The sequence below is a fragment of the Garra rufa genome, chromosome 23, assembly GCF_049309525.1.
Source record: "Garra rufa chromosome 23, GarRuf1.0, whole genome shotgun sequence".
NCBI lineage: Eukaryota > Metazoa > Chordata > Actinopteri > Cypriniformes > Cyprinidae > Garra > Garra rufa.
In genome coordinates this window covers 16248585-16265542 of record NC_133383.1, presented here as the reverse complement: position 1 = coordinate 16265542, position 16958 = coordinate 16248585, and the positions used below count along the sequence as shown (strand labels likewise).

The 16958-nt window shown below is 42.2% G+C and overlaps 1 protein-coding gene across 1 annotated transcript in view; it reads right to left on the bottom strand.

The window, feature by feature from the left end:
• LOC141299460 (homeobox protein PKNOX2-like) overlaps window positions 1–16958 on the bottom strand; it is a 105068-nt gene that overhangs the window by 29806 nt on the left and 58304 nt on the right. Inside the window, 2 exon segments of the mRNA XM_073829819.1 lie at window positions 1369–1505; window positions 6119–6227. Of these exon segments, the coding sequence (XP_073685920.1) occupies window positions 1369–1505; window positions 6119–6205 (224 nt within the window). The 5' untranslated portion in view covers window positions 6206–6227.

Below are 16958 nucleotides of genomic sequence, written 5' to 3'. Positions count from 1 at the left end.
AGCACTTAAGATGTGTCATGTAGGATGAAACCAGAAATCTGTGTGTTTGTGTGCGTGAGAGAGAGAGAGAGAGAGAAGGAGGTGGTGAGATATATACGCCGAGTCTGTGCTTGAGTATATGTGACTAGGAACGAGGGGGAAGTAAAAGCAGACACTGTGTGTGTGTGTAGTGTGAATGTAGGCTGAGTCTAGGCTTTTTTTTTCACACCGCCTGCAGGCCGCCTCCGGCTGGCTGCTCACATCAAAGGCAGCTTTCTCTCTCTGAGGAGCTGAGAGACTGAGCCCCAGGCCTGCCCAGGCCTTCACAGACCTGCCTCAGGGGTTAGCGTGAAACCACGGGCCTCTGCCACGCCGCCGCGAGACACCGCTAATCATAGCCAGCGCTGCAGCCGGTCGAACGAGCCCTCGCGGCTGCCTTCAGACAGGAACCGACGATGCTACGATATGCATGCGGCTCGCAAACAGCCGCGCTGTAATCAACCAGGGAGGGGAGGTTTGGGAATGAGCCTTTAAGTATTTAAAGTGTCAGTGTGCCATGTATTATTTACTTCATGAATAAACGAGGAAAATATGACTTATGCACGCGTGTTGCCATCCAAATCAAGCGTCTTAGTCTGTATGCTTGTATTTAGATCAATATGTTATGAGGGTTTCAAATAAGTATAAAACTGCATTATTTATATCTGATGGAACAATGGTGTACAGGTACCTACATAATATTCACTGTGAAAATATAACTAAAATAAAGCAACACAAAACTTTCATACTTTGGCTTATATATGCACTATTGTTCCAAAAGTTTGGAGTAAGTACCATTTTTTATTCATTATTTTATTTTCTATTCATCAATGAATCCTGCATACAATTTATGTAAAATGTATAACCTTTCCACTAAAATATTAAGCAGCACAATTGTTTTCAACACTGATAATAAGTACAAAATCAGCATGGTAAATGATATCTGAAAGGTTCATGTGACACTGAAGACTGAAGTAATGGCTGAGGAAAATTCAGCTTTGCCATCACAGAAATAAATTACATTTTGAAATACATTAAAATAGAAAACAGTTATTTTAAATTGTAAAGCTATTTCACAATATTACTGTATTTTTGCAGCTTTGTTGAGCATAAGAAAATTCTTTTATAAACATAAAACTGACCTTAAACCTTCAATTGGCAATGTTTGTTTGTTTATTAATACTCCTCCAGTAAGCAACCACCTAGCAGTGCCCTGGTGACCACCCACAACACTTTAGCAACTAGCTGAGCATCTTTGCATCATGTTTTGCATCTGTAGCACTGCACACATTTTCACAAATCTATAAATGATGTCCTTAATAAGAATCAGCATTACTGCATAATACCCACCTGTAAACGGCTCGTTTGTCCGACTCTAGTTGGGCTTGGGGGTCAAGGGTGACGCTGACCTGGGTGGCCCCTCCTGCTGAGGCTGCAGAGAGGTGGACATGCTGGGCCTTTGAGTTTTGCTGCGTAGTGCCTGTCATCTGCAGAAATACAGAAAACAAAATAACTGCAGATCTGAAGTCTAAAGCATATTACAGATAAAAATATTTAAATGGACTTCTTTACGGTACGTTTTTGTCCATTTTGTAGCTTGACTATTCCACCTACCAGCATAAATTGCTTACATACAGTATTAAAGTCAGTGTACAGGCAACTGACCCTTCGCAAAAACCCTCCTATGTTACTGCTGCTATGTCCGACAAACAATGCCGCTCTCACACTAAATATTTAAATGTTATATAATTCAGGGTATCTGGACACTGTCACTATGAGCACCTCCTCCGCCATGTTGCCATCAAATACTGCAAATAGAAGCTTGCAACACTTGCCCGCCTCCAAGTTCTTCTGATTGATCCACTGCTTTAATGAGTGGCAAAAGCTAACCCCAATTTTACAGTCTCTGCACTGGCTACCTATTAGGTTCCGTATCACTTACAAAATATTACTTCTTACCTATAAGGCCCTTAATGATTTAGCTCCTGCATACGTAACTAGTCTTCTACCACGCTACAAGCCATCACGCTCCCTAAGGTCGCAAAACTCTGGACTTTTGGTAGTACCTAGGATAGCGAAGTCCACTAAAGGAGGGAAAGCCTTTTCACATTTGGCTCGAAAACTCTGGAATAGCCTCCCTGATAACGTTCGGGGTTAAGACACACTCTCTATGTTTAAATCTAGATTAAAGACTCATCTCTTTAGCCAAACATTCACATAATGTATCTCATAACCTTGTACTTCAGTTACATCTGATCAAATGCACATCAACATTCTTCAGCTTGGGCTAAACACATAATTTTTGCTTGGTTGGAACAGCAGCTACGCTAATTATTTCTCTATTTGTTTCTCTGTTTCTGCCACGGGACTGCCATCCCATGGTAACTAGTAATTACACAAGATTCAGTCTGGATTTCAGAATACCCGAGAAAAGATGATGCAAACCCCTCAGAGGGCCACAGATGATGCCAGCCATGAAACAACATACAGCACTACACAATTTTGCTACAAGTTTGATTGCAACACATAATTACTATTATTAGTATTCATCATCTGTTTAATTACACCACTACTGATTTTAACATACATCTATACCATATGTACATCAACTTGACATACAGTAGTCACCACTAGTAAGCGACTAAATATATTGTAGTAACCTACATTTTTTGTACAGCTGCTTTGCAACGATTTGTATTGTGAAAAGCGCTTTACAAATAAACTTGAATTGAATTGAAAAGTAGCGCATTGGAATGAAAAAAGACGTTCTGTGTGAATGGTCTCTAAATCCAGTTAATCAAGTTAATCTACTAGTCTAATCTAATAAAATGGCGGTTTTGGCGTTATGATTGGTCAGATCGCCTGTCAGTCAAACTGTTTGTGGAGAGTCAATTCAGATAATTCTTTCTAAACACAATATGAACATTATTGCAGAAGTCAAAGTCAAAGACCCATGGTGCATACAAGTAACATTAAAAACAAAAAATAACATTAAATACAAACAGTAACATTAAATACAATAAGTAACATTAAATACGAAGGTAGAATGTAAAAAAATATGAATAAATACAAAAATAAACATAATATATACAATATACAAGTAAGGACACATGGTGGAGAGTGCAAACCATGTAAACAATATAGTGCAACAGAGCTTGTAAGTGTGTAAAAATGTCAGAGCACTCTTATGAGCAGTGTGAAGTAGTTGGCAGACCAATGCTGCACAAAGTGACTGGTGCAGGTCAGTGTGTGTGTGTGTGTGTGTGTGTGTGTGTGTGTGTGTGTGTGTGTGTGTCAGAGTTCAGAAAGTTTGTGAGGCAGAAGAGGAGAGTGAGGGGAGTGGGGGCAGAGCAGGGAGAGGGTTGAGCTTCCTGACATCCTGATGGGTGAAGCTGTCCTTCAGTCTGCAGAAACACATTGCAAAGAATGTGAACTATGTAGTACTGAATTGTGGAGTTCCAATTTTTTGTTTTCAGGATTTTTTGGGCCTAAAATCATGTCTCGATGATGCACTGGAGCCACTGAGCTGAGGCCCTCCCCTAACCACTCAATTGCCAGTTACTGCCATTACCGTCAGTTACTAAAGCCTACGGTTTGCTAGCTAGCTATGCCTTCGTCACATAAATCCATATTACATGGTTGCGATAATTTACAAAACAGCTCTGTTTTTGACGGTTGAGAGAGGCGGCAGCTTTCCCACAGTGGGCGTGGTTTTAGTGTGGACACACCCCCAGCGTTTGAGAGCAGAGAATACTGCTTATTTTTTCAAGATTTTAATAACTTATTTTATTCACTTGCCAGTTTTTTATCATTCAAACTTGGCTAAGTGTTTAATAACACATTTTTCTGTGGTGTGACAAACTCAAAACGTATTTATTAATATTGCTTTACAGAGACTTTTAATATAAATGTAGCGATGCCTGTTTGTGGATAATCCAGTGATTCATTGTTTTATTTGGAACTTGATGGACAACAAGCAAACATTACACAACAGTTAGAGGAGACCTATTATGCCCCTTTTTACAATGTAATATAAGTCTCAGGTGTCCCCAGAATGTGTCTGTGAAGTTTGAGCTCAAAATACTCCTCAGATCATTTATTATATGTGACCCTGGACCACAAAACCACTTTTTTTTCAGATTTATACACATATTCAGGAAGACACTTCCAGGGTCTCTGCGTTCTTTCGGTTTGTCTTGACAGCGCAAGACAATGCAGCATATGTCTCATTAAAACCTAGACTCTAAATTGAGGCACTTAACCCCTAAAATTTACCGTAGGTCACCTTCTGCAATAAAACATTCCACCTAGTCATCAAATAAAACTCTGGCAGTCGAGGTGGGTAGAGGTCTTGCCCTTTAGCAATCGAAACATTGTCAAGAAGAACAAATACCCTGTTTAGGATGCATTAGTAGGAGAGAGAGTAACAACTCGTCTGTTGTCTACGCTTCCCTGTCTCTCCTGCCCTGTTTTTTTCTCTTGCGATGCTGCTTTGAAAGCAAGCCCCCTCCCGTCTCCCTCCCCAGAACAAAAATGGTTTAAGGGAGGAAGCTGGAAGTCTTAATCCCAGCCTCAAATAGGAAATAAATTAGCTTCTTCACACTTAACTAGCTTTCATTTGCATGTCTCCACCAGCGCGCTGCTCTTCTCCCCAGCCGCTAATCTTCAGGGCGGAGGGATACAGCAGCCGGACAGGGAGAGGGGGCTCTGGGACAAAAACGCTGCTCTGTGTCCCTCTGATTAACTCAGGACAAGCACAGCGAAGATATGACATTGCACAGAACTACAGATGTACCTTTCCGACAGCCACAACTTGAGACTAAACCACAGTTTACTATAATAACCCTGCGTATAAATGTCTTTTTCTTCTTATTTGGTCTACAAAATCTGGTATATATATAAGAGGGATCAAAGAAAATGCATGTTATTTTTTATTTAGTACTGACCTGAATAAGATATTTCACATAAAAGATGTTCAAATATAGTCCACAAGAGAAAACAATAGTTGAATTCATAAAAAATTACCCCGTTCAAAGTTTTACATAGGCTTGATACTGTGTTTTTACCTGAATGATCCACAGCTGTTTTTTGTTTGTTTGTTTGTTTAGTGATAGTTGTTCATGAGTCCCTTGTTTGTCCTGAACAGTTAAACTGCCTGCCGTTCTTCAGAAAAATCCTTCAGGTCCCACAAATTCTTTGGTTTTTCAGCATTTTTGTGTATTTGAACCCTTTCCAGCAATGACTGTATGATTTTGAGATCCATCTTTTTGAACTAATGACAACTGAGGGACTCGCATGCAACTATTACAGAAGAGTTCAAACGCTCACTGATGCTCCAGAAGGAAACACAATACATTGAGAGCTGAGAACTTTAAATTTAACTTTAAATTTAAATTTAACTTATTTTGTCTTCTAGCTTGAAAAAATATGATATTTAGGCAAAATAAGAAAAATGTACACATCTTTATTCTGTTCAAATGTTTTTTTTTTTTTTTTCTGGAGCATCAGTGAGCATTTGAAACTACTGTAATAGTTGCATATAAGTCCCTCAGTTGTCCTCAGTGTGAAAAAAATGGATCTCAAAATCATACAGTCATTGTTGGAAAGGGTTCAAATATACAAAAATGCTGAAAAAACAATACAATTTGTGGGACCTGAAGGATTTTCCTGAAGAACAGCAGGTAATTGGACTGTTCAGGAAACTATCACTGAAAAAAACAAAAACAAAAAATAGCTGTGGATAATTCAAGTAACAACACAACAACAAGTATTAAGAATCAAGCGTATGTAAACATTTAAATTGGGTCATTTTTTATACATTTTTTTATAAATTATTATACTATATGTAAAATGTCTATTATGTGAAATATCGTATTGAGGTCAGTACTATATAAAAAATAACATGCATTTTGTATGATCCTTCTTATTTTGGTAAAATACATTTTGCAGATTCTGCAAGGTGTATGTAAACTGTATATACATACATATATGTAGCTTAAACAGTATAAAATGTATTTTTTTTATTATAATTATAATAATATAATAATATTTTTAACTAATAGTATTTTAATAATGAAAAAAAAATAGTTTGTTAACTAACCTGTTGGCTCTCCTGGTACGATGGTGGAGGGACACTCTGTGTGGCCATCATGGTCAATGCTGGTGCTGGGGACACATGTTGCATCATGGGATAGCTTCACATGGAGATCCTGAAGGAAACAAAACAGTGACATGAAAGATTATTTGCTGTTCTGTTTCATGACCAAAGTCATATCTTCTGGCCTACTTACTAGAGGGAAATTATTGTGCTTTTTATCTTTTATAACAGATTGCATAATGTGTAATTATTATCACTGCTAAAAAATATATAAATAAACACTGCAGCTTTCCTGAGTTTTGTGCTGAAACAATTCCATGACACACCACTAGGTGCTGCTGTACTTAAACTCACAAAAAATGTATACAATGTTGTACAGTAGTATGCAGTATGTAAAATAAAATTAAATAATATTTAAAACAATAGCCCTATGGACTACAAATCTTAAAGCCAAAATGTGCACGTTTAATGTACACAAAAGTGCATACATAATATTAGAATTTACAAAGAATGTCACAACATCCAATGCATTAGTAACAAGATCAAGGAAGACAAGTCTAACACATCGCAGACGACCCCAAAAAAACTGTTAGCAGTACATCTGTCCAGAAAAGCAAATAAGCACCTTGAGGTGCAGGTACATGATGAGTTAGTGTTTTCTAAGGTAAACATGACAACCCCAGCAGGCCAATCAGGGGCTCATTAGTTCTGTTGTCAGAAGAGTAATTGACACTGGGCAAGGGAAGGGTGGACTCCGGGGACGGTGCACTGTGGGAAACCCTGACTACAGATAATTGGCCCCATGTTACTACACATGGCCCCCTGAACCCCATTTCTAAGTGAAGTTTTATCAAGTGCAACACAACTTTTCTGTTCTCTTTGCTCGCATTTTGAAATGTCCTATATATATATATATATATATATATATATATATATATATATATGTATGTATATGTGTGTATATATATGTATATGCAACACTACCTTTCTTAGTTCTTTTAGTTAACACTTGCTCTTATATATGTTATATACTCTATGCTCTTACCAAGTCTATTATCATAAAGATCTTCAAATGTTGGACATTGTCTTTCCCATATTGATTTTCCCATTTGTCTGAGTGCATCCAAAATACAAGACGACAGCCATAAGCATATGAAACTATATTCACTGTTCAGTCTTTTGTTCAGTTTTCATTACGGACCCTCGTGAAATCACACCCAAATCAATAGCATGATCATTCCAGACAGGTTGACCCCCAAAAACACGGTCTTCAGTCCAACAGCCCACAGATGTAAGAAGCAGAAGCTAACAAACGTAAAGAATACTAAAAATACATAAGCAATCATATATAATTACTCTGAAAGAACAGTACAATCACATCTGCCGAGTTGATGTGGGTGGGACCTCTGCTCCGTTTGGTAATTACACAAGACATAAATCACTCATTTAAAATGTGACCCATAAAGTTCATTCTCTGCTTTAGTAGTAGTAATTTTCTCTCTTGAGAACAGCTTGTTAGCTCTGTCTATATCTTAATGGCTTGAAATCTTAAAGGTGCAGAATGGTGTGTATAAATGGGTGCATACGCAGATTTTCCAATTGTTTGCATCAAAGTCTGCAGCGATAATTCTGTGGACAGCAGAACAACAGGATTGTCAAGAGGATTGTGGGAAAATCAGCGAGACACAGAGCAGAATATAGTACAGAAGCCAAGTCTGTCAGACGGCGTACAGGATGTAACCTTCCTCAGACAGCAGACAGACAACAGTTTGAGCGGGAAAACAGGAAAGATCATTTTTTTCCCCTTGCAGCTCATCTTCAGGTTGGCAGGAGCGTGTGGAAAATGGTCGAAGGGGCCAAGACAAACCAAGCATCTATTTTGAGGAGATCACACTCACACACACACACTCAGTTTTGGGTTATCATGATCATAAACACCCTCAGCACCTCTGCGCTCGGACCGTTTCATGTTGGACTTCGTGGAAACGTGAGGAATTTTCCAGGCACAAATTAGATTCTGGTTTGGCGTTGCATATTTTATGAAGCTCGTCCAAATCATACAAATTGAGAACGTTGTGTGCGTGTGATTTGTATACTGATTACACACCACGCCTGTGTTCTCATTCCAAGTGCTATCAGCCGAAAGGCATCTTCGCTGTTATCTCGCCTCATTTTAATTGCAAATTTTGTGAGCGAGTTGGTAATTAAATGGAAAATTGCACATTAATTGATGAGACTAAAGATAAAGCAATTCCAATTATTGCGCGGTATTTTAAGGGGGCCTCTCAAGTCTTGGTCCCTGGAGTGGCGTGGTACCCACAGCAGCATCATAATAATAATGCACACACCATACACACCGTGTACACTGGGTAACAACTCTATCCACAAACCTGTGTTTACAGACATGGACACACACACACGTACTTTATAATGAGCAAAGAAACCTCCGAAGTCTTGGCGGGCGAAAGGCGTGCACTGATTAAGCCTTCCGGCTTGCTCTTTTAAAACACATCATCACACCTTCTGACATAACATACCAGGTATTGATTTCAAAGCATCGGTCGATGGAAACACATCGATCTGTTCATTGATATACAGTCGGAAAATCTTTCTCCATCATGCACCCGATGGCCTAAACAGCTGCGTATACGTTAAGGACATGTGCTTTTACAGTAAGACAGTAAAGCAATAAGAAAGGAATGAAAACTTTTCTTTTTTTCTTTTTAGATCAGGATTTTACTGGGGAAACAAACTGGGAAGCAACACAATTTTCAGTAAAAATGGCATTTTCATTTCAATTAATCAATAAAATACTGCCAGACTCTTGTAGACAAAAATCAAATGACTAAATGAAAATTAAAGTAAACTATAATTAAAATTTGAATTCAATTGCAAAATAAGTTTGTAAGCTCATATGCTTGAAATGAACCCAAAATAGGTTGTAAATTAAAAATCAGACACATAATTACTAGAGGCATCAACATCAATCAAAAGGTGAACATTTGTTAATAAGCAATTTAAAAAAATATTTATTATTTATTAAACACATTAATAAATGTTAATTCCCAACCCATTTTAGGTTCATTTTCAACAACAGGTATAGTCATTTTTAAGCAATAGTTGAGTTAAATAAAACTACCTAGAGAGTTGGGTTAGACATTTAACTCAACCGCTGGGTCAAAACAACCTAATCACTGGGTTTGTCCATATTTCACCCAGCGCTGGGTTGTGTTTAACCCCGCATTTTTAGAGTGTACAATACAAAATGGGTGAACTAACATGAAACATGAACTAAGAATAAACAATACTTCTACAGCATCTTAATGATAATTTCAGCATTTACTAATGCATTATTAAAATCATGTGTTTTTTAACATTAGTTAATGCACTGTGAACTAACATGAACAAGCAATGATCGACTGTATTTTTATTAACATTAACAAAGATTAATAAATACTTTAATAAATGTAAATGTAAAGACACCTTATTGCGAAGTGTTACCAAATTCTTTAACTTTTTTGAAATTTAAAATGACTTTTGAAATCATTTTAAAATATTTTAAAATGTACTTTGAATGTTAATGTATTTTACAATACATAACTTCAGTCATCAGTGTCACATGATCCATCACAATTCATTCTAATATGTTGATTTGGTGCTCAAGAAACATTATTAATGCTGAAAACTGTAATTTTTGTGGTCATACATTTTTTTCCAGGATTATTTGATGAACAGAAAGTTCAAAAGAACAGCATTTAATATAAATATTTTGTTACATTATAAATGTCTTTACTGTAATTTTTGATTGATTTAAGGCATCCTCCCTGAATATAAGAATAATTTTTTTTTAAATTTGAATAGTAGTGTAAGTTTATCCTGTATATATATATGCAAGTATGTATGCAGTTGCATTAAAGTCTAAAAAAACAGAAGCTGTAGCTCTTTTGGGTATTAGTGCATTCATAAAAAATGTTCTCCCATTAAATAATACATTAAAGGAGGTTACAGCCTAAACAGTATTGCAGTGACATAAAAAAATAAAAATAACTTACTTTAAATGTATAATTCTAATTAGAATTTAGAGCTATTCCATACAAGAAGTAATTTAAATTGAGACATTTTTAAAGAAATATATTTTTAGAAGTGCATCAGCGCTAAAAAAAAAAAAAAAGAAAACTAGCTTTTAATAGAACAATATACTTCATAAAGCAGAAGATAAATAGAACAAACTTAACTGGCTAAAAATAAATAGTATGAAGTTATTTAATTACAGTGTTGCTGATGCATTTGTAAGTAAGACATACAATGCCGCAGCCTGTAACTTCACGGCTTGAGCTTATAATTACAGCTGGCAGGGAGAGTGTTTTAAAGGCTGGGGAAATGGAAAGTAAAGTGGGGATGTATTGAACATGTCTGGTGTGTGTCTGGGAAAAAGGGAGAGTTCGAATGTTAGCCCTCTTCCCATCGATACTACTCCGCCAGACCCTCACCCACGATCGTTTGACTGTTTGATCACAGTCGATAATTAACGCAGCCACCTGACGGAAAGCTGCTACTGACGGGGCTAATAGAACAATGTCGGAGCTGCTGTTTAGTAATGACAAAGCCTGCATGCTAATTCGGAAAATATATACTTCACTGACGAACATTTCAGCAGTATTGAGATGCACAATAATGTCATTTTCTTTCAGACTTAAACTTCACGATTTATAACTGCAGCTTTAACTGTGCATTCACAATTTTGACGTGGCATTTACCAAACATCTGCAACTACTCTCGCTATCAGCTACAAACAAAATGATGGAGGATGGCCGTGTATTGAATCTCTCAGTCCGAGACACGCATCTTTGTACACAATGGCGAAGGATCAAAGATGTGTGTGCGGGCAATGACTTCCTGTTAGTTAGAAACATCCTTTTTGGACGGCCCGCGGAGGGCTCCGCGTGCGAGCCGGTGCTGAAAAAGAGCAGCAGGTTTTTTCCCTGTTAAGCAGAAACAGGTGAGCTCTGTAGTACAGGAGGAAGTGGTTGGTGGTTTATAGACCCCATTCATCATCATCCACATAGTCTCCCTCTGCGTCTCACAGCTAGCCCTCACATCTGGGAAGAGGGTGTTTTATATATCTGTTTACCAGGCAAGCTGGCAGGCTGAAGAAACAACAGACCTTCACTTTCTCTTGAGACACTTCCAACGTGGCACGGCACTGGACGCTGTTTCGAAAACTGAAAACAACCACATAAATCGCTTTGTTTATAGGTGAAGTGTGTTTCTGTGCCACTCATGTCACTAACAAAATATATACAGTTGAAGTCAAAGGTTTACATACACTGTCACACCCTCTGCACGTTCCCTCAGCCCCAATCACCACGATCCTCCACCAACCAGCCAATCACCACCACAGCACACCCGTGAACCATCACCAGAATTCTAATCACCGTCACCTGCACCAGCAATCACCACACCCTTCAAATACTTACCTCATTCACTCACTCACCGGCTGGTATCGAAGTTGCATGGATGCTTCTCTGTGGATCTTCTCCCCCTCCTGTTGTCTCTCCTGTGCTCCTCGTGGATTCTTCTGATGTTCTCCTGTGCTCCCCGTGGATTGCTCTGATGTTCTCCTGTGAAACACGTTAATCGTGTCAGAGGGAAGTGACTGTTGCTAACGCTATGATCCTTATGAACTTGAACTCACCTGTTGTGTTATGTTTGAAGATTTGACCACAGAGACATTATTCACCCGTTTGCACGTGTGTTGAACTGTGCACGTTTGTTAATAAATACCTTGAAAGATACTCACCTTCTCCCTTTGTGTGTGGTCGTGACAGGATACCAGCCCAAAAAAGTATTAACTCACCGCGTCACTCATGGAGGCGAGCGCCACTATCACCGAAGACACCCCTGACCCATTTTCGGATATGGTAAACGTCCTTCGTCAATCTCTACCTGCTGCTCCAACGACGATTTCCAACACGCCCCTCTCTCGCCCTATGAATTATTCCGGAGACCCGGGTGGCTGCAATGGTTTCCTCCTGCAAAGTTCCCTCTATATCGAAGCCAACGCACACCAGTTTCCTAACGAAATTTCTAAGATATCTTTTATGATTTCCCTCCTCACTGGGCAGGCACTTCAATGGGCAGACGCACTCTGGAATTCACGGAGCGACGCTTTAATCTCCTATAATGCTTTCGTTGCCCACTTCAAGGACGTGTTTGGAGCTGTGCTCACTCCCCTTTCCGTACACGATGAACTGATCACTCTGAATCAAGGTGCGTCCAATATTCACGAATACACCCTGCGCTTCCGCTCCCTAGCGGCCACCAGTGGTTGGAACCAAATCGCTCTCCTAGCAGCCTACCGTAAGGGGCTTAAACCCCAGATCCGCAAGCATATGGTCATTTACGATGACAACGTACCGCTGGAAACCTTTATTAAGAAGGCAGTAGGCATCTCTCAACATCTCTCAGCATGTCCTTCTACAAAGTCTGTACCCAGCTTCCCTCCACTTCGAACACCGTCACCCCAACGAGATGCGGAAGAACCTATGATTACGGACTCCTATCGCCTGGATCCTGCGGAGAGGAAACGACGAATTAATAATCGTCTGTGCCTATATTGTGGAGAAGCCTCTCACTTCATCAGTGCCTGTCCAGTCCGCCCGCCTCGTCCAATGGTGAGTACTGTATCTATTACTCCGGCCATGTCTCTCTTACCCCATATTACCGCTGAACTAATAGTAAACTCTCGTACTCTCCCCATCTATGTGCTCGTGGATTCCGGAGCGGCTGGCAATTTTGTTTCATCACACTTCATTGCTAAATATCGAATTCCCACCGTTCAAAATGAGGTCACATACCAAATTACCACAATCCAAAACTCACCATTGGGCGATGGTAAGATATCTCACCGGACCAGAAAAGTGACCCTCGTCTCCCAACACAACCACCGTGAACATCTAACCCTCCTAGTACTCCCGCGAGCCAACGTGGATGTCATCCTGGGCAGACCATGGCTCATTAAGCACCAACCCCGCATAGATTGGAGCACAGGAGAGGTCCTGGAGTGGGGCAAAACGTGCAGGAACCACGGCTACCATCCTTCCTCGTCGGATGCAGAGTCTCCATACCATCCTATCCCTCTGCACGCCACCACCATAGAGAGCCCTGCCACTCAATCCACCACCGCCATTCCCCCCGTCTATCAGTCTTTCACCGATGTCTTCAGCAAGGAACGGGCCACACAACTACCACCGCACCGGCCCTGGGATTGTAGTATCGACCTGCTGCCAGGCGCCAAACTACCCCACGGGAAGATCTACCCCCTCTCACGTCCTGAGCAGGAGGCCATGGAGAATTACATCCAGGAGGCTCTCCAACAGGGGTTCATCAGACCTTCCACGTCCCCAGCAGCATCCAGTTTCTTCTTCGTCCCCAAGAAGGATGGCGGGCTCAGACCCTGCATTGACTACCGGGTGCTCAACGACGCCACGGTGAAATTCGCCTATCCACTTCCTCTAGTGCCAGCTGCCTTGGAGGAACTGCGGGAAGCCCACATCTTCACCAAACTCGACCTCCGCAGTGCGTACAACCTGATCCGTATCCGAGAAGGAGATGAGTGGAAAACCGCCTTCATCACCCCGACCGGTCACTATGAATATCAGGTGATGCCCTATGGCCTGGCTAACAGTCCTTCCGTATTTCAGAATTTCATGAACGAAATCTTCCGCGACTACCTCCATCGATTCGTAATCATCTACATTGACGATATCCTCATTTACTCACGTAACCTAAAGGAACATCAAGACCACGTCCGCCAGGTTCTCCAACGCCTCCGTGAGTACCAACTCTATCTGAAATTAGAAAAATGTGAATTCCATCAGCCCTCCATCTCCTTTCTCGGATACGTGATCACTGCGGAGGGAGTTCGTATGGAAGCCGGTAAGGTGGACGCAGTGGCCAAGTGGGCGGAGCCCAGGACGGTGAAGGAGCTTCAGCGTTTCTTAGGCTTCGCTAACTTCTACCGACGCTTTATAAAAAACTATAGCCTCCTATCGGCTCCACTCACTTCCCTCTTAAAGGGAGGACGCCGGGTACTACAGTGGACTCCAGAGGCTCAGCAAGCCTTCGACCGTCTAAAGCTGATGTTCACCACCGCTCCTATCCTCAAGCACCCCGACCCTTCAAGGCCCTTCGTGGTGGAAGTTGATGCGGCGGACGTAGGCGTAGGAGCTGTGCTGTCCCAGTGGTCTGATGAACCCCGATCCCTCCATCCGTGTGCGTACTATTCCAAGAAACTCACCCCAGCCGAGCAGAATTATGGAATTGGAGACCGCGAACTGCTGGCAATAAAGCTCGCCCTCGAAGAGTGGCGGCACTGGTTGGAAGGAGCCCAGTTCCCCTTCACCGTAATAACCGACCACAAGAACCTCCAGTACATTCAGCACGCCAAGAGACTAAATGCCCGTCAAGCTCGCTGGTCACTATTCTTTGCCCGATTCGATTTCAACATTACTTACCAACCCGGCCACAAAAACACCAAAGCAGACGCCCTATCACGTATGTACTCACCTGAACCTACCTCTGACGATCCTGATCCAATTCTACCCCCATCTGTCTTTCTCGCACCCATACTATGGCAGCTGGATGAAGATATACGAGCCGCCACCTTCGAGGAACCTGCACCACCGGAGCTTCCCCCGGGTCGTGTCTATGTCCCAAGCCGTCTCAGACCCCTTCTGCTGGATAGTACGCACACGTCCCCCGGCTCAGGACATCCTGGCAGCAGGCGAACCCTCTCGCTCCTCCAGCAGAAATATTGGTGGCCCAACATGAGCAGGGAAGTGGAACGGTACGTCCAAGGATGTTCGGTCTGCGCCGTTAACACAACCCCACGCCGCTTACCTGAAGGTAAATTACAACCATTACCTATTCCCCGCCGACCCTGGACACACTTGGGCATTGACTTCGCCACAGACCTGCCCCCCTCTCAGGGTTACACCACAATTTTAGTGGTAGTCGATCGATTCTCAAAAGCTTGCAAATTAATACCTCTCAAAGGTCTCCCCACAGCACTAGAAACCGCAGAAGCACTGTTCCACAATGTATTCCGGAACTTCGGACTCCCAGAAGACATCGTGTCCGATCGGGGACCCCAATTCATTTCCAGGGTCTGGCGGGCCTTCTTCCAACTCCTGGGTACCACAGTCAGCCTGTCATCCGGATATCACCCTCAAACGAACGGGCAGACCGAACGGAAAATACAGGAAATCTCCCGCTACCTTCGGACGTACTGTTCCCAACATCAAAACACCTGGAGCCAGTATCTACCGTGGGCTGAGTATGCGCAAAATTCCCTCCGTCAAACCTCTACTGGTCTAACCCCATTCCAATGTATTCTAGGTTATCAACCAGCTCTGTTTCCATGGACTGGAGAGTCCTCCGAGGTGCCCGCGGTAGATCACTGGTTCCGAGAGAGCGAGAGGGTGTGGGACTCAGCGCACGTCCATCTCCAGCGGGCAGTACGGAGGCATACGGAACACGCCAACCGTCGTAGGCTACCCAACCCAGTTTACCTCCCCGGGGACCAAGTATGGCTGTCCACTCGAGACATACGCCTCCGGCTGCCCAGCAGGAAGCTGAGTCCCCGCTACATAGGGCCCTTCACCGTGCACTCACAAATCAACCCTGTCACCTACCGTCTAAACCTACCTCCATATTACAGAATCGCTCCCTCGTTTCACGTTTCCCTACTCAAACGCCACACTGAACCCCTGTTCCCTTCCTCCACAGAATCGGAGTCACCTCCTCCTCCCGACCCGCCAGAGATCCTTGGAGATAACATCTACCAAGTCCAAGAAATCCTAGACTCCCGGCGGCGGAACGGCCAGCTCCAGTACCTAGTGGACTGGGAGGGGTTCGGACCCGAGGAGAGATCGTGGATACCCCGTGACGACATCCTGGACCCGACTCTCCTCGAGGAATTCCACCGCCAACATCCCGAACGCCCAGCTCCCAGAGGTCGTGGTCGTCCCCGTCGCCGTTCTTGGGTGCCAGGAGTCACCCGTGGAGGAGGGGGTGATGTCACACCCTCTGCACGTTCCCTCAGCCCCAATCACCACGATCCTCCACCAACCAGCCAATCACCACCACAGCACACCCGTGAACCATCACCAGAATTCTAATCACCGTCACCTGCACCAGCAATCACCACACCCTTCAAATACTTACCTCATTCACTCACTCACCGGCTGGTATCGAAGTTGCATGGATGCTTCTCTGTGGATCTTCTCCCCCTCCTGTTGTCTCTCCTGTGCTCCTCGTGGATTCTTCTGATGTTCTCCTGTGCTCCCCGTGGATTGCTCTGATGTTCTCCTGTGAAACACGTTAATCGTGTCAGAGGGAAGTGACTGTTGCTAACGCTATGATCCTTATGAACTTGAACTCACCTGTTGTGTTATGTTTGAAGATTTGACCACAGAGACATTATTCACCCGTTTGCACGTGTGTTGAACTGTGCACGTTTGTTAATAAATACCTTGAAAGATACTCACCTTCTCCCTTTGTGTGTGGTCGTGACATACACCTTGCAGAATGTGCAAAATGTTAATTATTTGAACACAATAAGAGGGATCATACAAAATGCATGGTATTTTTTATTTAGTACTGACCAGAAGACGATATTTCACATAATATGTTTACATATAGTCCACAAGAGAAATTGTATAAAAATGACCCCGTTTACTTGATTTATAATACTGTGTTGTTTCCTGAATAATCCACAGCTGTTTTTTTTATTTATTTTTAGTGATAGTAGTTCATGAGTCCCTTGTTTGTCCTGAACTGT